General features: G+C 40.2%; 1 protein-coding gene across 1 annotated transcript in view; it reads right to left on the bottom strand.

The window, feature by feature from the left end:
- The window catches only part of LOC132824211 (protein inscuteable homolog), a 287,434-nt gene extending 260,597 nt beyond the window's left edge, over positions 1 to 26,837 (bottom strand). The window contains exon 1 of the mRNA XM_060838515.1: positions 26,755 to 26,837. Coding sequence (XP_060694498.1) covers positions 26,755 to 26,807 — 53 coding nt within the window. The 5' untranslated portion in view covers positions 26,808 to 26,837. The remainder of the gene's footprint in view (positions 1 to 26,754) is intronic.
- Between the last annotated feature and the right edge of the window lie 333 nt (positions 26,838 to 27,170).

The following is a 27,170-nucleotide window of genomic DNA, read 5'->3' as shown; positions in this document are numbered from 1 at the left end:
CTATACAGCTCGTTCAGTATACTCTGACAATGAGTGGATCTGTTGGAACAATAGTGGAATGCTGTGAATATGGCCCAGCTCTTCTTATCAATTGTCACACAATTTTGTTTGATACAAAAACTCCCATCCACTTCCCACAGTCTAATTGACGGATAAGGGGATTGCCAAGGCCAACAAAAAAAATCAGCAGATGGTACACAAAGGAAATCAGACATTTTAGCTTGTTGACATGTGTGCCATTTAACATCCAGACTCTTGGTCTGCATACACACTGGTTTAGAAAATGTTCAGGTCATAGGGCCTTGGAGTCATAGAGTTATCTAACAGAGAAACAGACCTCCAGTCCAAAACATTCATGCTGACCAAGTTTCCCAAACTAATCTGGTTCCACTTGCCTGGGTTTTGCCCATTATCCCTCTAAACCTTTCCTATTCATGTTCCTGTGCAAATGTATTTTAAATGTTATAAACATACCTACATCTACCACTCCCTCCGGCAGTTCATTCCACATATGAACCACCTCTGCACTTGTTAACTCAGCAAACTGTGGAAGACTTCTTTCAGTTGTCTGCGTGAATAAGCTGCCCCTCAATTCCCTTTTAAATCCTTATCCTTTCACCTGAAAGTTTTGAACTCTTCCACTTTTGAGAATACACCCCCAAATCCATCTGGCAAGCATCCAAAATTCCTTTATATCCAAAAGAATAACAGCAATAACCTGATCACTGATGATCATTTTCGGATCAGCTACTGATCTCTTTACAGCTTGGATCCAGATAAGGAGAAAGAGGTAAATTCTAACAGAGGGGTTGACAGTGATTACAATTGAATCAAGGAATCATTTTATGAAATGTGGCATCAATCCTAGCACAGTTGAAAACAATATGAATCAAGGACAAAACACTCCTTTAGTTAGTTTCGTAATTTGTAACCACACAGGAAATGATTACAAACATACAAACACCAACTGGCCCCTCAAACCTGCTTTGAAATTCTGCAGGATCATAGTTGTTCGGATTGAGTCCAATTTCCATATTCCCATCTACCCTGAACTCCTTTGATACTCTGCCTAACAAGAATCTATCCGTCTCTCTCAAAAATATTCAACAGTCCCACCTCCATTGTCTTCTGATGCAGAAAGTTGCTTCAGAAGTGTCCTGAAAGGATGACACCCATTTTAAATCCAGTGTCCCCTAATTGTGGACTGATACACAAAAGGAAATTATTTTATCAAGAACACTCTAAATCTTAAGAACGTCATCGGTGCTGGGTCCTCTACTTTTTGTCATGTACATAAATGTTTTGGATGCGAGCATAAGAGGTATAGTTAGTAAGTTTGATGAAGACACCAAAATTGGAGGTGTAGTGGACAGCGAAGTAGGTTACTCAGATTACAACAGGATCTTGACCAGATGGGCCAATGGGCTCAGAAGTGGCAGATGTTGTTTAATTCAGATAAATGTGAGGAGGTGCATTTTGGGAAAGCAAATCTTAGCAGGACAAATACACTTAATGGTAAAGTTCTAGGGAGTGTTGCTGAACAAGGAGACCTTGGAGTGCAGGTTCATAGTTCATTGAAAGTGGAGTCGCAGGTAGATAGGATAGTGAAGAAGGCGTTTGGTGTGCTTTCCTTTATTGGTCAGCGTATTGAGTACAAGAGTTGGGAGGTCATGTTGCGGCTGTACGGGACATTGGTTAGGCCACTGGTGGAATATTGCCTGCAATTCTGGACTCCTTCATATTGGAAAGATGTTGTGAAACTTGAAAGGGTTCAGAAAAGATTTACAAGGATGTTGCCAGGGTTGGAGGATTTGAGCAATAGGGAGAGATAGAACAGGCTGAGCATTGGAGGCTAAGGGGTGACCTTAGAGAGGTTTGCAAAATTATGAGGGGCATGGATAAGGTAAATATGCAAAGTCTTTACCCTAGGATTGGGGAGTCCAGAACATGAGGGCATAGGTTTAGGGTGAGAGGGTAAGATATAAAAGAGACCTACGGGGCAACTTTTTCACACAGAGGGTGGTACATGTGTGGAATGAGCTGCCAGAGGAAGTGGTGGAGGCTGGTACAATTGTAACATTTAAGAGGCATTTGGATGGATATATGAATAGGAAGGGTTTGGAGGGATATGGGCCGGGTGCTGGCAAGTGGGACTAGATTGAGTTGGGATATCTGGTCGGCATGGACAGGTTGGACCGAAGGGTCTGTTTCCATGCTGTACATCTCTATGACTCTATGACTCTAAGTCACCCTCACTCAGATAAACCCCAGTGGAAACAAGCCCAGGTATCCAAATTATTCTCAAAAGACAACACACTCATTCCAGTTATTAGTCTAGCAAACCTCCTCTGAGCTGCCTCCAATGCATTTGCATCCTTCAATAAAGTAAGGAGGCCAAACTACACAAAGTTTCACCAATGGTCTGCATAGCTAATGCAAAACATTTTTATATTCAATTCTCCAGGTAATAAAGATTTGATTCAATCTGGAGACTGGATTCTTAAAGTTATGGGGATGATCTTCCTGAGCAGTCCAGGCAATGGAAGTGCATCTTCAGAGAGACTAATTGTCTGTTCAGTTATGACCCTGGTGGATGTATGGGCAACACTGTATCACTGTTCAGTATCAGTCTGAGGGTTCCATCCTGGCTTCTGGGAGTATTCCTAGTTACCCATGAGCTGGAGATGATGTGGGGTTGCAGATAATCAAAGGAACTTGGTAGTTATTCAGAATGTAAGTACTGTACCAACTTCCTGGAAAATGGGCATACACCTGCAGGAAATGTCACCTATGGTCACCAACAAGTGGATATTGATGGAGTGAAATCTGTTCCTGTTCAGGACACAGGCTGGATGATGCTCCAGAGCCTTGAGTGATAATGCATGCGGTGAGTGGCTCCTAGCACCTGATGGGATCCAGCAGTGGGTGAAGTCTTCAACATGTCATCAGGATCTGAGTTTATTTTTCCTCCTACACTGTTAAGTTTCACCACCTGTTCTTTAAAAGCTCTGGGGGAATCCAGAAGGTTCCTTCCACTGTAACAACAGTGGAAGCAGGCCATTCGGTCCAACAAGTCCATACCAACTCTCTGCAGTGCATCCCACCCAAACTCATCACCCCTTCTTATCCCTGTAACTCTACATTTCCCATGGTTAATCCACCTAATCTAGACATTTCTAGACACCATTGGCAATTTAGCATGGCCAATCCACCTAACCTGCATATTTTTGAACTGTGGGAGGAAACAGAGGAAATCCACACCAACACGAGAGAACGTGCAAACTCCACACAGACAATTGTTTGAGGCTGGAATTGAACCTGGATCCCTGGCGCTGTGAGGCGGCAGTGCTAACCACTCAGCCACTGTGCCGCAACCATCCCACTCATACTTGAGACCGATCCTTAAATCCTCCTTTATTCGTGGGCCGTGTGCTTGCAATACCTATGTACATGGTATTGCTATCGCTGACTCCAATATCTCCTCTTATTCAAACCCAATTCTCATTACAACTGGAATGAGTGTCTGAACAGATGCATGATGTGCACAAATTCTGTGACACAAATGATGACTAATAGTGTAATAGGCTTGAAGTCATCACTATTGAGGTGATTGTATTTCAAATAATGTTGATATCAAGTCAACATGAGTTAGTGTGTACTTCAAGTAACTGACTGACTCAATTCTGTCACCAGAGAGCTGGAATTTCTCACACTGAGACAATGCTGGTCTCCAGTGTGCTCTCCTCCGCACTAATGCTCAGTTTATTCCAGTTCTCCACCTTCTCTTGCTACTGACTACTCTCTTCACCTGCATGATGAGAAAGTAAAATGTGCAAGAAAGAAAGAGCAATGGAATGCTGTTCACTTGCTGAATAACGAACATTTGCTGAGAGCAACTGTGAAGGAGAGACATGGCATTACATCAGGATGACACTACGTGGCTTAGACTCTTGTGCATGAAAGGGGATAATTTAGACCAAAGAGTCTGCACTGATGCTTATTAGTCAAAGCAAACCTCCTCCCATGCTAATTACCCCTTCTCCTCTTGCCTCTTATCTGTTTACTTCCTTTTCCCTCATGTACACATCACAATTCTTCTTAAATATGCTTTCTCTTTCAATTTTTCCATGTGGTCCTACAGAAAGTGGAGGATGAACAGATAATAATGCATGAGCAGAAAGGGATGAGTGAACATGCAGATTCTATTTTTTGGAGTATTATGGTGCGGATAGGCTTGAGAAGGCAGTTGGGGTGATAAGCACAACATAGATGAATGTGTCACTCTAATCACTATTTCCATCCTGTTAAATCCATTAAGTTGCCTTCTGATGGCATACTAGCTACCGACTGCTGACCTGCTAATTACTGAAGGTTTATTCTTCCTGTTGGGAAGGAACAGCATCACCCTGGTCCTCAGCTAAACAACAGGGAGGGCTCCATGTAATAGGATGTAGCCTTGACTATCTAGCTTCTCTCTTCTTTTGGAATCTGAAAGCTTCAGTTTGCAATTTAGTTTCTTCCTTTAAGCACTGAGTTGAGATTGCTTTGTGCAGGTTTTCATGACATTCCCTGACGCTGATGAGATGGGAATCCCAGAAATCAGATGTTAAGGAATGGGCTGTGTCAAAAATCCACTTGCAGACATCGTTAACATATTTCAGGGTTTTCCATGAAGAATTAACCCAAGCCTGTTTCCAACTCATCAGCACAGTTAAATTCTGCCCTCATCTTCACAGCAACCGAATTTTTTTTATGAATTGACCAGTCATTGATAAAGTTTTGTCAAATTATTATCTTGTAAGGGATATCATTTCAACCTTATCTTGGCAAAAGAACATAAGATTAAACAGCAAAATGATAAATGATAATAAAATACTCAATTTAATAAGAAGAACCTTTATAGAGATTTAAATAAAATCAAAGTCAAGTCAATTTTGCTTTAACTCCATTCTAGGAGGCCACAAATACAGTACCTCTGCATTAATCTGGTTTAAGGCCAAAGTTTCCATTTCATTTAGGATGAAGGTGACTCACAGAGTTTGTAATAATGAGAAAATCTGTCTTTTAGTACCATCGATGCCTCATTCGTATAAGACTCAATAAATACATTTTCTGTGCAAAAGCTAATTTTACTATGAATTTGCCAAGTTGACAAAAGGAACATTAATGCAGCAGAAAGACTCATGCCAGGTGCTCTGCTGAGGTTAGAGTATTGATTTTTGGGACATTTATAAATTCTTCATTAAATTAATTCAAAACCTTAGCAACTGATTTACAAATTTGTTTGTTGCCAGTCTGCTTGCAATTGTGTCAAGTCATCTGTACAATTTACTCACTTAGATTATTATTGTCACAAAACTGGCAAAAGTAAATAGCTAAAGGCCAATTTTATGAAGCAGCACATTGCTGTTAGAAATAGTGGGCTATCCCCGAAATCTGTGGGAAACACACACATAGCAGATCAGCACACCAACTTATGTGCCTCAAAATCTGTTTCCTGAATATCAACAAATCACAGGTATACTGCAAATTTAATGAAGTGGTTATGTCCTAAATGCTTTACAGGAGCAACTAACAAGCACATTTTGACACCACATTATAGATCAGGGCAGGCGACTAAAAGATATCAAAATTGTTTAAAGGAGCATCTTTAAAGAAGCATGTTACATTCACAGAGAGGGATCCCACAGCTTAGGGCCTTAACAAGTACAGGCATTCACCCTCATGTTGGACAAATGAAAAATCAGGACTATGCAAGATGGTTAATGCTTCAAATATCTCAGAGCTGCAATGTTAGAGGAACTTGCAGAGATAAGCAGGTGAGCTTTGAAACCAGAGTGGAATCGATAGAATCGAAGAAACCCTACAGTATGAAAACAGGCCATTCAGCCCAACATGTCCAAACCAAACCTCCGAAGAGCAACCCACCCAGATCCTACCCTATTACTCTACATTTACCCCTGACTAATGCATCTAACCTACACATCCCTGAACACTATGCGCAATTTTAGCACGGCCAATCCACCAAACCTGCACATCTTTAGACTGCGAGAGGAAACTGGAGCACCTAGAGGAAATCCATGCATACAGTGGAAGAATGTACAAACTCCACACAGACAGGGTGGCGTAAGGCAGCATTTCTAACCACTGTACCACTGCTCCGCCCCGGTCGGAATTTTGTTTTCAAGGTGAGATCCAACGTCAACCAGTGGGCACACAGATCACACATCAATGGAAATTAACACCAGTTAGGATTAGCAGCAAGAATTTTGAATTAACTTAAATTGACAAAAATCACTAGATCTGGGAGGCCAGGCAGGAGATCATTGAAATAATCAAGCGCTAGGTGTTGGAAATGGACAACCTTTGCAATGGCGTGGATCTTGGAAAGCCAAGCCATGAAGAACAGAGCATTATATATTTTAAATTGACCTTTATCTACAGGAAAACATTACAAACACGCACCTCCATCTCAGGGGAGGTGTTGTAATGCTAATATCACGGGATGAGAATTCCAGGGTCTGACGCTAATGTTTTGAGGACACTGTTACAAGTCCCATCACAGCAGCTAGTGAAATTGAAGTTCAGTTATTAAAATTTCTGGAATTGAAAGTCAGTCTTACTAATGGTGATGGTAAAACTACGATCGGTTGTTGTGAAAACTTAGCTGGTTCACCAAAATCCTTTCGGGAGATAAACGTTTCACCCTTAATTGGTCTAACTTGCAAGTGACTCCAGACCCGCAGTGATTCAGTTTATTCTTAACTATCCTCTGAACTCAGTTCAAGGGCCATAAGAGATGAGTAACAAATGCTGAAGTTGTCAGAGACACTCACCTCCCATTAAAAAGAATTGTTTCATTTTTCTCCTGCATATAATAACATAAGTGTCTCCCCACTTGATGCCTAGCATCTTAATTCAAGTTAAACACCTAATAATTCTACAATTAATAGGTATGAGAATGTAAGTTGAGGTCAGGATCAAGTAATATCTCAAAGTTGCAATCAACCTGGTTCAGTGTCAGACAGTGGCCAGGGAGAGGAATTGACAGTACCTACAGAAGGGATGTTCTTGTTGGGATAAAATACCGTGACATTGCTCGTCCCAATATTTAATCGTAGGTATGACTGCTCTGGATGTCACACTGGCAAATCAGAGATTGGGCAATTGACAATGTAGAGCTGGGTGTTATCAGAGTATATGTTGAAGTGGATGGACATTGTGTTTTAGGTTGATGTCATCAGGAGTAGTATACAGATGAGAAAGAAGAGAAAGCCATAAAACTGTAGCACACAGGAGCAGAAATATGTCATTCAGCTCAATGAGTCAGCTCTGCCATTCATTGAGATCATGGCTGATTGGATATTCCTCAACTCCACTCTCCTGCCTTTTCCCTGTAACCCTCAGTTCGCACACTAATTAAAAATCTGTCTAATTCAATAAACTTAATGACCCAGTGTCTAGAGCCTCTGTGGTAAAGAATTCCACAGATTCAGTCATTCTTATTTAAATCAAGGATAGAATCATGGGGGATGCTGGAGAATCAATGAGAGAGCAGGAAGAAGAGCCATTGCACATGATTAGCTGACCACGACTGGACAGATTGCAAGGCACTCTGGTGAGGGTAGTCCCACTCATCTCAATAACGGAGGAGAAATCTTGCAAAAGAATGAGATAATCAATCTCAAAGACTGAAGGGAAGTCAAGAAATATGAAGGAGAGTAGTTTACAGGCATCAGATACAATGACTTTGCTAAAGGCATTTGGGAATGATAACAAGGACCACGATCTGAATGGAGGGTCGAAACATGAAATTGTGGAAAAGTTGAGCACAGGTTTCAGAGGCAGCAACATTTTCAAGGAATTTGATGGTGAAAGAGAGGATGGACATGGGACAACAGTCTGCAATGATATCGAAGTCTACGGTTAACTTTATGGGGTTACGAAGAGAGATAGATGATGGTGGATTTGAACAGTTTGCTGATGCTTGTAGCTAATCCTGCCCAGGTTGGGGATCTGCTGCACAGTGTTATACAATTTTCAATACATATTTAAATACATAAGATTAAAGAATTTCACTATTCATTTTTGCTCTCCGGCAAGTAAATTTTCAATTGTGTCATAATTGTTGCAGAAAAATGGTTCTAAAATAGCACTTTATTTACAATACATTTCAGTCTATACTGAATAGGTAAAACCCAAGTGAAGCATTTTCAAGTCAATATGAAAACCATCCATCACTTGTCCTTCATTATATTACAGCCCTTAGTATTCAGGTTGGTTAAATTATGTATCATCACATTTATGTCACTGAACTGATAAAAATTGTTTCATGGCCTTCAATGCATCCTCTGAAATGGTAAATATGAATTTTAGTGTTGCAAAAGCCTGGAAGGAAAATTCACTCTATAATGCACAATAATTGCAATGCACTTCTCCTTCAATAAACTGTGAACAGCCACTGGCCAGAGGAGCATTGACTAAATAATTTAAATGGTATTCTAATCATTAAAGGAGATATATAGCCTTAAATATTGTACGCAATGGATGTCCATATTTTAAATTTCCACACAGATTGACAAAGCAAGTTCAATTGTCCAAAGTGCATACACCAATTGGCTTATAAAGCTTTTATCCATCTGCGGGAATTCCTGCAATCATTTCAATGATTAGGAGGATTGGCAAGCTGCAGAAGTGGTTTCACCTCTTCACTAAAAATGTGAAGATTGTGCTGGCAGAGAACGCTGAAATGTTCCCACCCTGTCTTGATCAGTATCATTTGTTTTAATTACACACTGGCTTAGACATTTGACTGCATAGAGCTTGTTTTAATAGACTAAACAGCCTCCTTATTTGAAGGCAGGGAGTACATGATGGAGTACAAAATGGAAGTAATGTTCTCTAAATTTGTGTTGTTTATGACCAAGGCTGGAGGCATGGCTCTCTTGTCACAGAGGCCAATGGTCACAACATAAATGTAAATGCATTGCACAATTATCGGAATGGTCAGTCACAAGCTTTTCCGTTCAGAATAAAAAGAGCCATGATCGAGGCTTCTTTAATTAACACATGATAGAATTATTATAAAAACTTAATTAATGATATATAACTAGTTACCACTGTAGTATTTATCTCTCCAAATATCCCAAAACAAATACACATACATACACACACAAAACTGGCAAAGAGAAACAAAAATTTGATTTCTCTCTGCAGTGATTCACATTGAAAATTAAACTTTTGATCAATAAGCCTTAGTTCTTGAATGCAAAAAGGAAAAGTGTTGAGATTTTCAGATGGCTATTGGTCTGACGTTCTGTCACACAAAGATAGACATCACTGGACAAATACGTATATTATAGAGTCATTGAGTCATAGAGATTACAGCATGGAAACAGACCCTTTGGTCCAACCCATCCATGCCGAGCAGATATCCCAACCCAATCTAGTCCCACCTGTCAGCACCCGGTCCATATCCCTCCAAACCCTTTCTATTCATATACCATCCAAATGCCTCTTGAATGTTGCAATTGTACCAACTTCCACCATTTCTTCTGGCAGCTCATTCCATACATGTACCACCCTCTTTGTGGAAAAGTTGCCTCTAAGGTCTCTTATATATCTTTCCCCTCTCACTCTAAACCTATGTCCTCTAGTTTTGGACTCCCCAACCCAAGGGAACAGACTTTGTCTACTTACCCTATCCATGCTCCTCATAATTTTGTAAACCTCTATAAGGTTACCTCTTAGCCTCTGACGCTCCAGGGAAAACAGCCCCAGCCTGTTCAGCCACTCCCCATAGCTCAACTCCTCCAATCTTGGCAACATCCTTGTAAATATTTTCTGAACCCTTTCAAGTTTCACAACATCTTTCCAATACAAAGGAAACCAGAATTGCGCGCAATATTCCAACAGTGGCCTAACCAATGTCCTGTACAGCCACAACATGACTTCCCAATTCCTGTACTCAATGCTCTGACTAATAAAGGGAAGCATACCAAATGCCTTCTTCACTATCCTATCTACCTGTGGCTCCACTTTCAATGAGCTATGAACCTGCACTCCAAGGTCTCTTTGTTAAGCAACACACCCTAGGAGCTGACTATGAAGTGTATAAGTCTTGCTAAGATTTGCTTTCCCAAAATGCAGCACCTCGCATTTATCTAAATTAAACAACAACTGCCACTTCTCTGCTCATTGGCCCATCTGATCAAGATCCTGTTGTAATCTGAGGTAACCCTCTTCGCTGTCCACTACACCTCCAATTTTGGTGTCATCTGCAAACTTACTAACTGTACCTCTTATGCTCGCATCCAAATCATTTATGTAAATGACAAAAAGTAGAGGGTCCAGCACCAATCCTTGTGGCATTCCACTGGTCACAGGCCTCCAATCTGAAGAACAACTCCCCACCACCACCCTCTGTCTTCTACTTTTGAGCCAGTTCTGTATCCAAATGGCTAGTTCTCCTTGCATTCCGTGAGATCTAACCTTGCTAATCAATCTCCCATGGGGAACCTTAATGAACGCCTTACTGAAATCCATATAGATCACATCTACTGCTCTGCCCTCATCAATCCTTTTGTTACTTCTTCAAAGAACTCAGTCAGTTCCATGCTGTACATCCCTATGACTATGACTATAAGTTTGTGAGACATGATTTCCCCAAGCACAAAGCCGTGTTGACTACCCCTAATCAGTCCTTGTTTTTCTAAATACATGTACATCCTGTCCCTCAGGATTCCCTCCAACAACTTGCCCACCACTGAGTCAGGTTCACCGGTCTATAGTTCCCTGGCTTGTCCTTACCACCCTTATTAAACAGTGGCACCACATTAGCCAACCTCCAGTCTTCCTGCATCTCATCTGTGACTATTGATGATACAAATATCTCAGCAAGAGGCCCAGCAATCACTTCTCTAGCTTCCCACAGAGTTCTAGGATACACCTGATCAGGTCCTGGGGATTTATCCACCTTTAACCATTTCAAGACATCCAGCACTTCCTCCTCTGTAATTTGGACATTTTGCAAGGTGTCACCATCTATTTTCCGACAGTCTATATCTTCCAGATCCTTGTCTACAGTAAATACTGATGCAAAATACTCGGTTAGTATCTCCCCCATTTTCTGTGGTTCCATACAAAGGCCGCATTGCTGATCTTTGAGGGGCCCTATTTTCTCCCTAGTTACCCTTTTGTCCTTAAAGTATTTGTAAAAACCATTTGAATTCTCCTTAATTCTATTTGCCAAAGCTATCTCATATCCCCTTTTTGCCCTCCTGATTTCCCTCTTAAGTATACTCCCACTGCCTTTATACTTGTCTAAGGATTCACTCGATCTATCCTGTCTATACCTTACATATGCTTCCTTCTTTTTCTTAACCAAACCCTCGATTTCTTTAGTCATCCAGCATTCCCTATACCTACCAGCCTTTCCTTTCACCCTAACAGGAATATACTTTCTCTGGATTCTTGTTATCTCATTTCTGAAGGCTTCCCATTTTCCAGCCGTCCCTTTAAGTGCGAACATCTGCCTCCAATGAGCTTTCGAAAGTTCTTGCCTACTACCGTCAAAATTGGCCTTTCTCCAATTTAGAACTTCAACTTTTAGATCTGGTCTAATTTCCAGCACAATTATGGTTGCTTGCCCCAAAATGCTCTCCCACTGACACCTCAGTCACTTGCCCTGCCTTATTTCCCAAGAGTAGGTCAAGTTTTGCACCTTCTCTAGTGGGTGCATCCACATACTGAATCAGAAAATTTTCTTGTCCACACTTAACAAATTCCTCTTCATCTAAACCCTGAACACTATAGCAGTCCCTGTCTATGTTTGGAAAGTTAAACTCCCCTTCTATAATTACCCTTTTATTCTTACAGATAGCTGAGACCTCCTTACAAATTTGTTTCTCAACTGCCCTTTGACTATTAGGGGGTCTATTATACAATCTCAATAAGGTGATCATCCCTTTTTTATTTCTCAGTTCCACCCAAATAAGTTCCCTGAATATATTTCCAAGAATATCCTCCCTCAGCACAGCTATAATGTTATCCCTTATCAAAAATGCCTCCTCTCTTGCCTCCCATTCTATCCTTCCTGTAGTATTTGTATCCTGGAACATTAAAGCTGCCAGTCCTGCCCATCTCTGAGCCACGTTTCTGTAATTGCTATGATATCCCAGTCCCATATGCCTAACCAAGCCCTGAGTTCATCTGCCTTCCCTGTTCGGCCCCTTGCATTGAAATAAATGCAGTTTAATTTATTAGTCTTACCATGTTCCTGCCTGCCCTAACTGTTTGACTCGCTTCTGTTCTCAACTGTATCAGTCTCAGATTGACCTCTTTCCTCACTATCTCCCTGGGTCCCACCACCACCCCACCCCCACCCCCATAATAATTTAAATCCTCCCCAGCAGCTCCAGCAAATTTCCCTGCCAGTATATTAGACCCCTTCCAATTTAGTTGCAATCCATCCTTCTTGTACAGGTCACTTCTACCCCGAAAGAGATTCGAATGATCCAAAAATGTGAATCCTTCTCCCATAAACCAGCTCCTCAGCCATGCATTCATCTGCTCTATCCTCCTATTCCTGCCCTCACTAGCTCGTAGCACCGGGAGTAATCCAGATATTACTACTCTCAAGGACCTCTTTTTTAAATTTTCACCTAACTCTCTGTATTTTCCCCTCAGACTCTCAACCTTTTCCCTTCCTATGTCATTGGTTCCAATGTCGACAATGACCTGTTGCTGGCCCCTCTCTTCCTTGAGAACATTCTGTACCGTCTCTGAGACATCCTTGATCCTGGCACCAGGGAAGCAACACACCATTCTGATTTTTCACTGCTGGCCACAGAAACGTCTGTCTATACCTCGGACCACAGAATCCCCTAACACAATTAATCTCTTGGAACCCAACATACCCATCATTGCATTAGAGCCAGTCTCAATATCAAAAACTTGGCTGTTGGTGCTAGGTGCCCCAGAGAATGCATTCCCCCTCTACATTTTCCAAAACAGCATACTTGTTTGAGATGGGTATAGCCACCAAAGACTCCTGCACTAGCTGCCTACCTCTCTTACCTTTCCTAGAGTTAACCCATCTATGTGACTGTAACTGAGACTTTCCCCCGTTCCTATAACTGTCATCCATCACATACTGATGTTGCAAATTCCTCATTGCTTCTAACTGTCTTTCCAACAAATCCATACAGATTGATAAGATTCACAACCAGCAGCATTTATGGTAGATATAACCTGCTGTAATCCTTAAACTCCCTTTAAACTCCCACATCTGACAAGAAGTACATATCACTATAATAAAGGCCATTTTCACAATCTATAAACTCAGAAAATAACACCGTCTTATTCCTCTACAAACACTATCCCAGTTAAATTAATAGTTATGGCTTATATTTTAAGTTTAATCAAGAGGCATATCTCCAAAAACATATAATCAAGAAAGAACCCATTCTACTCACAATTGCAGACTTTCTGTAAGTCACACTTAAAACCACAATACACTTATCTGCTTCTGTGCTGTGAACTTCACCCAACAGTTCCTCCAAGATCAGTTGTGAATTTCATGGTTTGTTAATTTTCCCAGATGCACTCTGATGTCCAGCAATACAGGAATTCAAATAGCAAAGGCAGTGTCAGTTTCTTTCTCTCTCCTGCACTGACCTCACTACGTGCTTCCTTTGTCTGTTCTTCTCTCTTTTAAAACTGTGGCTGTTTTGACTTTTTTTTCCAAGGTTTCAAAATAATGCAACAACATAAACAATAATTGCTGGTCCTGGAATTCGAGGAAATCACCTCCAGCACCTAAAATATCTCAAAAAAGGAGCAGCTGTTACAGTCAGAAATTTTTCCCATCCTCCATCTTGGATTACCCAGTATTGTTGGGAACATTTACAGATACAGTCATTCTGAGATATTAATGAGCTCCTTCAGAAGTATCTCATGTGACAGAAGCTAGACCAGAACTCCAGGTGGCATACTGGACTCACAACAAAGGCCCTTTTCCAGAAACAGGAGACCTAAGCTGGGAAGCTTCTGCCTTTCAGTAGGCTTCGGCTTAACTTAGAATCCAAAACCATCTCCAAGCAGAACTAGCTCTCACCCAGTCAGAAAAAGCAATCAGACATTTTCCCTGAAGTAAGTTCAAGCAAAAAAAAATAAGCAATTATTTATAGCCATGTGGTTTCTAAGAAATGCCTTGCTTAAAAAAAAATGTCTTTTCATTCACTTTCAAAAAACCATCCGGGTGTCTCCATTGAACATGAAATTAATCCATCCTTCCACAATTATTCAAAATTCAAGTCCTTAATAATGTCAGCAACAAAGATACGGCCAGCCTCCAAGCCCCATGCATCAATCAGACACCGCATTTATATCTGAATATGCAAAGGACCTCATTCCTGTTTGAAACCTCCTTTTCAAGTAGTAGGGAGCCCAATCCTATTCTCTGTGTTTTATCCATCTTTCTCACTTACTGTTACCTTGCACCCCACCCCATTCTAACATCGGTCCCAACCTGATCACCTCCCTATCAACCCAATTGCCTTTCTTCACTACAAACCAATTGTTTCTGCTCCCAAACAAGCGTTCACCTTTCCTGACCTGATCATTCTCTATTTTGATTGTGTGTATTCCTAGTGCTCTCAATAGCTTGCCCAAGAGAGGCTGCTAGCATTGCAATGAACCGTAGGATACGGAGCAGGCCATTCAGCCTGTCAAACGTGCCCTTGACTATGATCATGGCAATTAAGTAGATGAGGATTTTGGTTTGTGCAAGGACTTAAATCCCCCAATACCAAAGTCAGGTAAGAATTCCAGAATCATTCTGCTGCTTTCTTGGTTTCCTGAAAGTGGATTCAGAAACTAATGGAGAACGACCTTGGGTTTGAGGGTAAAGGAACTGAGCCAATTAAAAAGGCAATTAACAGCTTCCTTAACCATCAATTCCTTCTTTCCCAGCAGTGTGTAGGTTCCAAACTGTGTCTGCATTCACCAGGGTCACAGGAACACTGGCCCAGGAGCAGACCACTCAGCCCATCAGGCCTCCTCTGCCATCTAATATGATCATAGATGGTCAAACACTTGGATGCCTTTTACCACAATATCCCCATTTTGTATTTTGTAGGTTTCATTGAAATCATCCCTGATCCTTATTCTGATAGATAGAGAAATCAGGACCAGTTTGCCCTATCTTTTTTCATAAGGCAGCCCTGCCACCCTTGGAACAAGTCTAGTGAACCCTTGATGCACATCCTCTATGCTGAAAATATCTCCCAAACAGTAGTCCAGGAGCAGTCTAATCATAGATATACTACATAGAAACTAGAAGCGGTACAATGGCACAATGGTTCGCACTGCTGCCTCATAGTGCCAGAGACCTGGGTTCAATTCTCGCCTCAGGCAACTGACTGTGTGGAGTTTGCACATTCTCCCTGTGTCTGCATTTCCTCCGGGTGCTCTGGTTTCCTCCCACAGTCTAAAAATGTGCACGTTAGGTGAATTGGCCATGCTAAATTGCCTGTAGCGTTAGGTGTAGGGGAATAGGTCTGGGTAGGTTGTGCTTTGGCGGGTCAGTGTGGACTTGTTGGGCTGAAGGGCCTGTTTCCACACTGTAAGTAAAATCTAAGAATTTACCTAACTCTCACTTGAATATATTCAGGGACTTGACCTCCTTCTATCATAGAGTATTCCACAGGTTCACTGTCCTTCCAGTGAAGAAACTTTTCAATTCAGTCCTAAGTGGCCTATACCCCACATGCAGAAACTATGTTCCCTGGTTCTAGACTCCTCAACCAGGGAAGACATCCTCCCTGCATGCAGTCTGGACAGCCCTCTTAAATTCAAATGTTCCAATCAAATCACCTGTTTGAATTCAGGCCCAATTGAATTCAACTCTCCTCATTGGACAGTTCTATCATCCCCAGTGTCAGTCTAAAGAACCTCCACTAAATTCTCTCTCTGGCAAGCATACCCTTTCCTAGGTAAGGGAATCAGAACCGAACGCAATACTCCAACAACACAGTCTAAGTAAGCTTCTGTGCAATTGAAGCAAGCCTTCACTACTATATTCAAATCTTCTTTCAATAAAGGCCACCAATATTAGCCTTCCTAAAAGCTTGCTGAAACTGCAGGTTAACCTCTAATGACTTACTGACAAGGACGGCTAGGTTCTTTTATAGATCTACACTTATCCTTCAAGAAATACTTTATATCTATTCAAAATACTTATGTGGATAAATTCATAATTTATCACATGATATTCCATCTGCCATGTTTTTGCCCACTAAGCTGTTCAAATCTTTTTCACAACACACAGAGCTAAGACTATATAGTCTGCAAATTTGGAAATATTGTATGTGGTCCTCAGATACAAACCATTGATATGTGGCGACCAGCTGGATCCCAAATATTGATTCTTGTGGTACCACACTATTCATTTGAGCTGAAACAATTCTAAAGGTTGGACTGGTCATCCTAAACATTCTCAAAGAGACTTTCAGCATTTCATAGCTACTAAACCATTGGCTGATGGACAGATCCTAAAATCTTACGAGGATCTTGTGCAATGGTCTTGGATACTTGAATATCTCCCTGGTGAATAGAATCTCAAAATAACGAGTGGGACATCAACTCAGCATTTGCTGCGGAGAATTCCACTTGCCCTCATTCAATCTTTAAGACAAAATTCATGAGGTGAAAATCAAGGGAGTCATTGAGAAATTGCCCAGTGGATTAGCAGCACAGTAGCAGTGATAAAAGCATGGAAAGCTGAGAGTATGCAGAGATTCAAAGAACTAAATAAAGCTTTGAGAGATCTTATTACCCCATGCAAACCATTGGTGAAATTTTGCCACAATTTGCCAAGATGAAGGTCTTTACTACTCGAGATATGAAGGATGATTATTCGCAAGTGAAGATGGATGAGAGCAACAGTTTTCTAATTACAATAAAATAAAGGACTGCAGAATAGAACTTGAGTAACTGGACTTGAAGCGTAAACTCTGTTTTCTCTCCACAGATGCTGGCAAACCTGCTGAGTTTCTCCAGCAACTTCTGCTTTTGTTTCAGTTTTCTCACTGCACTCTGGGTGCTATTTGGGAGATACGGATGGGTATTCATGCCAGTATATCTCATGAAAAGCAATTCCTTTATAAAATGAACAGAATATTACATTTAGTAAATAGTTTTGTTTTCTAAAAATCCATGGATAAAATATTAAAATCTGTATTTTTTTAAAATCTGGAGCTTGCAAACAACATTACAGTTCCTGTTTGAACCAAGATTTTCTTTCAATTTCAAATAAAGATTTTGGTATTTTTATCATTCTTAGCTTTAACTTTAGCATTATTTGTCTCAATTTTGTTGTAACAACCTCATTTGCAATGGAAAATTGCGGGTGTAATGGCTTCTGTTTACTTTCCATCACAAATAATGAATAATTAGTTAACAAACTCAGATTTCTGATGTGCACTGTATGCAAAGTTTGGTGTAGGTGGATAGATAACAGAGAAAAGACTTTCACCACTTAATATTTTGTGTGATTTTGACATCAAATTAGAGGATGCTATTCATACATAACCTGTCATCAATCTGTTCATAAAATGTGGAATATCCAATTCAATGAATGGAGAGGAAAATGATTCTGAAACCAAAATCACCAAATTTCATCCAGTTGTGAGGTTTAATTCCACACAGCTTACAAGCTTCTGAAAACAGGGATTATATTTCAATCAAGCATGAATTCAAATGGTGTTTCTCAAAGCCACATCCGTCTGAGGTAAAGAAGTTCAGTCATAAATTCAAACTTAGCATTGTGCACATAATTAGAAGAGATAACTGCCAGCCAGCCAGGATTTACAAACAGAAACTGCAGATTTGATTGACACTGTAAACTGTTCATACCTGCTGTTTGCTGAATAAATCAGCTTGTTAATTTACAATTGGCTTTGTCATACTACAGTTTATAATCAATTCATCCTTTGAAAGATAGAAAAATGTATATGGGGTGCCTGCAAAATTACAATAGGTAGTTTATATAAAGAGTTTTATTGTTATCCTATTGTCACTCACATACCCATTCCAACCCCTACCTGCTACCGCCCAACTCTTATGTGAAGTCAACTTGTTGCCTGACTACTGATCAGAAGCAGTACACATCTGATCATCGGGCTCTCGGGATTCACTTATAGGAAAACCCAGAAGAGATCGTCAAGTTGGAGTCAAATTTAAATAGAACTTGATTGGTAGCTAATCAGTCATTATCTAACTTGTATATTCTCCACACAACACCTATCAATTAGAGTCCACCTGCCAGCCCTCTCTTCTCCTACAGTATAAATGTTGTTTCACTTTTCTTTTGGTATTCTTGCAAACTGATTCTGTGAATGCAAGATGAAAAACATCAACAATGTGTTTTTCAGCAATCCTCAAGTTGTGTGCTAGCAAACACCTACTTAATTATGTTACAGTTGACATGAATCTAACACGGGTTTATAATTTGACATTCAAAATATTCTCATGGTTTAAATGATTAAAGTTAGCATTATCAAACACTGTTGAAGAAAATGACTTTTTTTTAAGATGAACAAAATATTATCTTACACATCTACTATGATGAATTATTTGCAGGGACATCTTGCCTTTCTCTCCCATTAAATGTGCTTTTTCATCTGATGACTTCTGTTTGCTGCAACCCTTCTGCAAATATATTTTATATACTTAACATTGCTAAAATAAATACAACAATGACAAGTTTTATTTTACGCAAACTATCAAAATCATCTTTACTTTTGGAAAAATTACGTGAGACTCCAAATACTTGCATTGGATACAGGGAGCCCATTTACTGTGCATTACTTCATATAACTATTTATAACTATCTTTACTTAAGTGAAGATTGCAGTTTAAGAAGCATGACACCTGAAGGACAGATGTGATTTTATGCTCCCTATTAAACAAGATTTAGATGTATTTCAGGAATAAGATCTTTGCGGCTTTTCCAGTATCTTAAGATTTGATATGTTCATTAAGGTATCAGCACAGTGAAAACCTGAAAATCCTTACTTTCCAATTAGAAATTATATTTACTGAAGTAGCATTTGAAATCAAAATAAATTGTAAAAGCACATACCACAGCAAGGTAATTGAGAAATTTGATATGATGTATTATCTATTCTCACTTATTTAGTAAGAATAGACTATTTAGACCCTCAAGACCATTGCTTTAATCAACTAGATCATCCGCCTGCCTTAGATCCATAAACATTAAATACCTTTACCTACCAAAAATCCCATATCTATTACTTCCGCAAGAACTGTCTTTCCACAACTGAAGTACCTTGAGTAACTCTTTTTGTTTTAACTTTCCAGTTCAAAGATATAGTTTCTCAATTCCAACTATCAAAGATTTTATGAAACCAATTGAATTCAAATCCCATCAGGAAGATTTCCTTGTAAGAGCAAATTGCTACAGAGGCTGGAACCTATTGTTGGGACAGGTCTTCCGTCCCCGTGTTCGTTTGGAGGAGAGAGACACCGGGTCTGATTAAAAGTATAAACAGGTTTAATGAGAGAGAATCGTACACAGTACAGTGAGGTGTCTAACTCACTGGAGAAGGCGCGTTCTGACTATATTTTTAATTTGTCTATCCTTTTGTTCTCTCACATTCCAGAGTTACATCCTTATTTGGTAAAATGCAGAATTTTAGTATGTCATTGGTTCTCACCTGATAACATTCTATTACCTCAGTTTGAGCTACGTGCATTTAGACACGGCTCCAATGTCCTGTTATCTCTCACCCTCCCTGGGGCCTCTTCAGGCTATGCCATCAGCTTTTCAGTCTGTTCTTAGTGCAACATAATGGCTTACTGTTGTCTAGTGAAGCTAACAAGTTCCAGACTTGCTAATACTACCTTACGTGAGCACTACCTAACAATAAAGTTTCTTACACTGCCTAACCTTAATAATGGATCCCAACACTATATTGAAAAGAAAAAAATGCTGCAATCACAGCAGGTCAGGTAGCATCCATGGAGAGAAAGCAAGCTAACATATTGAGACTAGGTGACCCTTCATCAGAGCTGACATGAGATCTGATGAGGAGTCACCTAGTCTCAAAATGTTAGCTTGCTTTCTCTCCATGGATGCTGCCTGACCTGCTGTCATCTCCAGTATGTTTTGTTTTCCAGGTCAGACATCATTGGAGCTGACTATTTTCATGTTTTCTGAGTCATCCAAGTATATAAATTTTAACTGTTCATCTTTTTAAAAAAAACTTTCCTCTTTGCTCTTAAAACATGTTCAGCTTTAGGGTATTTATCACTGTATCAAAATATCAAAAATATCACAACTGACCAATCAAAGTCAAGAATTTCTTTGTATTTTCTTTAGGTGGAATGTTTTTGTTATGACATAGCATGATTAGTCTGTAAGGGAAAACATTTTCTAAATAGGATTACTTGATTGAAGTTACTTCAGACTGATTTTGATTATTATCTAAACATCCGTATTTAAAGCATCACAAGTGCAAGTCCTAATCTGAAAATCTTCTTTAACCCCATTAATAATACATTTTTCAAATTCTGCAGAATCGCTTCATAAGTAATCATATAATTAAACTAAAAGAGCCTTATAAAAGTCATGACAACCTGAACAATCCAATTATCATAAGATATCATACTTAGAGTGTGGAAACAGGCCCTTCAGCCCAACAAGTCCACACTGACCCTCTAAAGAGCAACCCACCCAGACCCATTCCCCTACATTTACCCTTTCACCTAACACCACAGGCAATTTAGCATGGCCAATTCACCTAACCTGCACATCTTTTGGACTGTGGGAGGAAACCCACGCAGGCATAAGGAGAATGTGCAAAGTCCACACAGCCAGTTGCCTGAAGCGGGAATTGAACCCAGGTCTCTGGCACTGTAAGGAAGCAGTGCTAACCACTGTGCCACCCTATACGATAACTATAAAAAAAATTTAGGACCTGCTTTTCGTTAAACACAACCTATTTCCTACCAAACTGATTTCACCAAAAAACACAACAGCCTCAAAGGGAACAAACACATTTGTTTAGTTTTCAGTTTCTTTTCTTCATCATTTGCTTCCTTAGGTACGTTCAAAAGCATTTCTCTCTGAAAGCTATCACCCTGCAGGAAAACAGCTTTTATTTTGGTCAAAAGAATTTTCAGGATTATATTTCCTACTGCAGAAGAGTAATATCCAGATTGTCAGATATTCTTCAAAACCCTGAGAAGATAGCTTCAGTTTAGATTTAAAATCCCAAAAAGCAAGAACTGTGTCTAATCCATTTCTGAGATCAAGGCTGCATTGAACTTCAGAACTTCCAGCTTCCAATACTATTTGTTTTGTCTCTCCTATTAACCTGGAATTTACTAGTAGCCACTAAAATTTCAGAGTGATGAAGAATTGTGCTTCTACTTCTGTCATGATTTTGTTCTGTAACCCTTATGTCATGGTGTAATCTATTAAAACTGCAAACTCTATTTGTAATTTGATATATTTCTGATCTACAACTGTAAGATTCCTCTCTCACATAGTTGGAGATTTTCTCCTGTATTTGATCATTTTCCAACACAACAGTCGCTCTCAGTCCCACTGCTAGAAGCCGCACTGCATTTTGTTATTTTCCACTGTTTTATGTCATTCTGCCAGTTCATGGCCATCATCCAAAACATTTAACCCCTGTTTAAAAACTTCCCAGTAGCTTTTCTTGCACATTCATTGCACATACACTACAAATGATGCCCTTCAGCAAGTCAAATCTGTACACCAAAATTAAACTACTACCTACACTAGTCCAACTTTCTACTACTAGGCCCATAGCCATGAATGTTATGACACTTCAAGTACTCATCCAAGTACTTGATAAAGGTTGTGAGGTTTCCCACCTCAACTACTCTCACTGGCTATGCATTCCAGATGCTCACCACCCTCTAGATGAAAATGTTTTCTTCAAATCCCCTCTAAATCTCCTGTCTTTCACATTTAAAATTATGTCCAGTTGTTATACACCTTAAAGCTAAGGGGATCAGCTGCTTCTTATTCATCTTGTCCATGTCCCTCATAGATAATCACATGGTCACTCTCAACCTTCTCTGCTCTAAAGAAAACAATCAGAGCTTATCCAGCCTTTCTTCATAACTAAACTGCTCCATCCAAACCAACCTCTGGTAAAGCTCCTTTACACTCCTCCAGTGTAATCACATTCTTCCTATAATGTGGTGACCAGAATTGTACACAATATTCCAGCTGTAGCCTAAGCAAATTTCTGCACAGCTCTGACATGGCCTCCCTGCTCTTACAATCTATGATTGATATGGGCGGCACGGTGGCACAGTGGTTAGCCTCACAGCGCCAGAGACCCGGGTTCAGTTCCCGCCTCAGGCGACTGACTGCGTGGAGTTTGCACATTCTCCCCATGTCTGCGTGGGTTTCCTCCCACAGTCCAAAAATGTGCAGGTTAGGTGAATTGGCCATGCTAAATTGCCCGTAGTGTTAGATGTAGGGGAATGAGTCTGGGTGGATGCGCTTCGGCGGGTCGGTGTGGACTTGTTGGGCCTAAGGGCCTGTTTCCACACTGTAAATAATCTAAAAAAAAAGCAAGCATCCCTGTGCTTTCTTAACTAATCTTTAAACTATACTGCAATCTTCAGAGATCTGTAGACAAGCACCTATTCTCTGAATTTCCTAGTGTCTTGACATTTATTGAGTATGCTCTTGTCTTGTTCCTTCTTCCTTTTTGGAAAAGTTCACATTATACAACTGTTGCATTTCTTCATTCATTATACCCCTATGGAAGTAATACGACCCAAATTCCTAATCTAGGGATGCTAGATGGTCTTTAGGCTTAATAGCCCTTTCCTATACATCATGCTTACTCTCCTCACCGCTATCCAGCCCTTGATCTGTTGTATTCTGTTTCAACTACTTGATGACAAAACACATATAGGGATGCATGGGACCAAGGAAATTTGGGTAATTTGACCCAGAATTGGCTGAATGACAGGGAGCAGAGAGTAATGTTAAGGAGTGTTTTTGTGACTAGAAGCCTTAGAGTCAGTCATAGAGATGTACAGCATGGAAACAGGCCCTTCGGTCCAACTCATCCATGCTGACCAAATATCCCAACCCAAACTAGTCCTACCTGCCAGCACCTTGGCCATTTCCCTCCATACCCTTCCTATTCATACACCCATCCAAATGCCTTTTAAATGTTGCAATTGTACCAGCCTTCACTACTTCCTCTGGCAACTCATTCCATACACGTACCACTCTCTGCATGAAAAAGTTGCCCCTTAGGTCTCTTTTATATCTTTCCCCTCTCACCCTAAACCTATGCCCTCTAGTTCTGGACTCCCCGACCCCAGGGAAAAGACCTTGCCTATTTACCCTATCTATGTCCCTCATAATTTTGTAAACCGCTTTAAGGTCCCCCTCAGCCTCCAAAGCTCCAGGGAAAACAGCCCCAGCCTCTCCCCATAGCTCAAATCCTCTAACCCTGGCAATATCCTTGTAAATCTTTTCTGAACCCTTTCAAGTTTCACAACATCTTTCCGATAGGAAGGAGACCAGAATTGCACGCAATATTCCAACAGTGGCCTAACCAATGTCCCGTACAGCTGCAACATGACCTCTCAACTCCTGTACTCAATACTCTGACCAATAAAGGAAAGCATACCAAATGCCTTCTTCACTATCCTATCTACCTACGACCCCACTTTCAAGGAGCTATGAACCTGCACTTCAAGGCCTCTTTGTTCAGCAACACTCCCTAGGACCTTACCATTAAGTGTATAAGTCCTGCTAAGGTTTGCTTTCCCAAAATGCAGCATTTATCTGAATTAAACTCCATCTGCCACTTCTCAGCCCATTGGCCCATCTGGTCCAAATCCTGTTGTAATCTGAGGTAACCCTCTTCACTGTCCACTACTCCTCCAATTTTGGTGTCATCTGCAAACTTACTAACTGTACTTCTTATGCTCACATCCAAATCATTTATGTAAATGACAAAAAGTAGAGGGCCCAGCATCGATCCTTGTGGCACTCCACTGGTCACAGGCCTCCAGTCTGAAAAACAGCCCTCCACCACCACCCTCTGTCTTCTACCTTTGAGCCAGTTCTGTATCCAAATGGCTAGTTCTCCCTGTATTCCATGAGATCTAACCTTGCTAATCAGTCTCCCATGGGGAACCTTGTTGAACACCTTACTGAAGTCCATATAGATCACATCCACTGTTCTGTCCTCATCAATCTTCTTTGTTACTTCATCAAAAAACTCAATCAATTTCTTCAGGGATCAGGGTGGGGCCTTTTTTGTTTGTGGTAAACGTTAATGATTTAGATTTGTATATAGGAGAGTTGACCTGTAAGTTTGCGGATGATATAAAAATTAATGGTGTAATAAATTGTGAGGAGGACAGCCTTACATTATAAGAGGATATAGATGAGCTGGTTAGAAGGGATGATTTAACAAATGGAACTCTGACCAGATAACTGTGAGGTCATGACCCTGGGTAGGACAAACAAGACAAAGGAATACACGATGACCAGTATGACCCTGTGAAGCACCAAAGATCAGAGGGATCTCAGTGTGCATGTCCTTTAAGGTAGTAGGCCTGGTAGATAATGTGGTTAAGAGTTCATATGGGATACTTGGAGAGTGTGAAGGCTGGAGATGCTGGAGAACCGAGTCGAAGAGCGTGACGCTGAAAAAGCACAGCCAAGCAGGCAGCATCCGAGGAGCAGGAGAGCTGACATTTCAAGCATAAGTATGCCTGATGAAGAGCTTATGTTCGAAACGTCAACTCTCCTGCTCCTCGAATGCTCCTCGGCTGTGCTTTTCCAGTGCCACACTTTTTGACACATGGGATACTTGTCTTCACTAGCCAAGACATAAAGTTTCAGAGCAGGGAAGCTATGTTAGAAATGTATAAAACATTGGTTAGTCCACAGCCAGAGTTCTGTGTACTGTTCTAGGATCCATGTTATAGGATGGTGCAATAGCACTGAGAAGTTGCAGAGGAGATTTTCCAGGATGTTACCTGGGCTGGAGAGCTTGATTTATGTATAGACTGGAGTTGTCTTCCTTGGAGCAGATGATACTGAGAGGGGACATGTTTAATATGTATAAAATTACAAGGGGCAGAGGTATGGCAGGCAGGCAAGAATGGTTCTCCTGAGTGGAGGGATCAATGACCATGCACCATAGGTGTAATATAAGCAGCAGGTGATATAGAGCGGATGTGAAGAGGTGTGTGGGAGTCTGGAACTCACTGCTTATAAGGATGATCAAAGCAGAAAACCTCATAACATTTAAGAAGTATTTTGATGTACATTTACAATGCCAAGGCATAAAAGGTTAGGGTCAAGCACTGAAAATGAGATTTGAATAATTAGGTATTTTAGCCTGCATTGGTCAAAAGCAATGGGTCAAAGGGATTTCACTGTACTGTAGATTTATGTGATTCTAATTCAAAATCTATCAAAACCTGATTATCCCTCACAGACATATAATAAATAATCTTTCTTCTACTTTTTGAGTAAAATGATAGATTCTCTTCACAACATTTAGAGCAGCAAAGAAACATTGCATCCTTGGAACTAACCCATGAAAACAATCAATTCTAATGTTAAGGCAGTTTCTTTACTAAAATACATGCACAGTATAGCGCTCTGTTCCCATACTTTGCACACACATACAATTTCCAAAGGAAGGACTTATCATTCCACAGGAAGGTTATCCAGTTTGGGAACGCAATCTTTTCCTCATCCTTCTTACACCTATAATACTGAAGTCAATCACTACATTCAAACATCAAAGTGGCTACAATTGATCACTCAATTCAGCTGAGTTGAAATACCTGAATTGAGACATCCTGGTCTGAGCAGTGGCATCAAGCCTTTGGCTTAGAATTAGCATTCCTTTCTCTAAAATAAGGGTACAGGTTCCAAACCATGCTCCAGACATTCCTAGTCATGGAGACAAAAACTTTGGCATCCAATGAAGACATATGGACAACCATATTGAGCATTGATTGGGTTATGGAAGTTGATTAATCCCTTCCACAATCTAGGAATTAATTATTCTATCAAATAATGTCTGATGGTTATTGCTCAGGAATGTTCAACGACTGCTCAGTCCACCCCAAGTAATGAATATGAAGATGAAGATACAAAAACAATTGGGTAACGTACTTGCTGACCAATTGAGGAACAATGTACTGTTATAACAGTTACTGTGTAAGACCAGCACTTCAAAATAAATGCAAAGAAAATGTAATGACCATAATATGATGGTGTGATGTTTCTTGTACAAAACAGTGTCAACTTCAGCCAACAGCTTATGAATATCAGCTCCTATTAAATTCACCCTGATTGTCTTTGCTTGTACATGACTACATTGACAAAAAATTGCGTTTATTTTAAGATAAGTGCTCTAACATCCAATTTGAACAAAAATGTTCAACAAAACAGTTAATGGTCTCTTAATAGATTAAGATCAAACTTGATAAAGCAGCAGTTTGTGTCAAGCTAAGGTCACAATGCTTCAAATTGCTTGAACGTTTCAGACATGTTTCTGAATACTGCTGACACCAGTGCATTTCCGGCACAATGCCATGAAAGCTTTTTCTCCAATATTGCATCAGAATTCATTTTGAGCCAGCAACTTGTTGTACATCAAAGCAATTAATTAACAGAATGAGCCCAGTACTTACCGTTGCACAGATGATGAGAGAGACTCAAAAAGACTGCCACCTCCAGAAGCCATGTTCAATAATCCGCTGCAGGTAACATTCACAATTTCTAAAACAGAATTTATTTTGTGCCATTATTAACAATTCCATGAAGAATCACTACTAATCAACTTCAATAATCTGTTGCAGTTACCAATGTATGAAGCTATCGCATGTTTCTACTCATAAATACTCGCTGTAGACTACTAAAACATTTTGAAGGGATAGCACATTATTTTAGAATTACAATGAAATAGAATAATATTTCACTGCTAACGTATTGGGTGGAATTTAATGCCATAATGGAGGGTACTAGTGAGGGTCCTAGACCTTCCTGTCACTGCCCCAAGTGCATGGTAAGAAGACCCAATACTGTCCTTTGCACTATGTTGGCAACT

The sequence above is a fragment of the Hemiscyllium ocellatum genome, chromosome 18, assembly GCF_020745735.1.
Source record: "Hemiscyllium ocellatum isolate sHemOce1 chromosome 18, sHemOce1.pat.X.cur, whole genome shotgun sequence".
Lineage (NCBI taxonomy): Eukaryota > Metazoa > Chordata > Chondrichthyes > Orectolobiformes > Hemiscylliidae > Hemiscyllium > Hemiscyllium ocellatum.
This window is presented reverse-complemented; position numbering and strand designations above follow the sequence as displayed.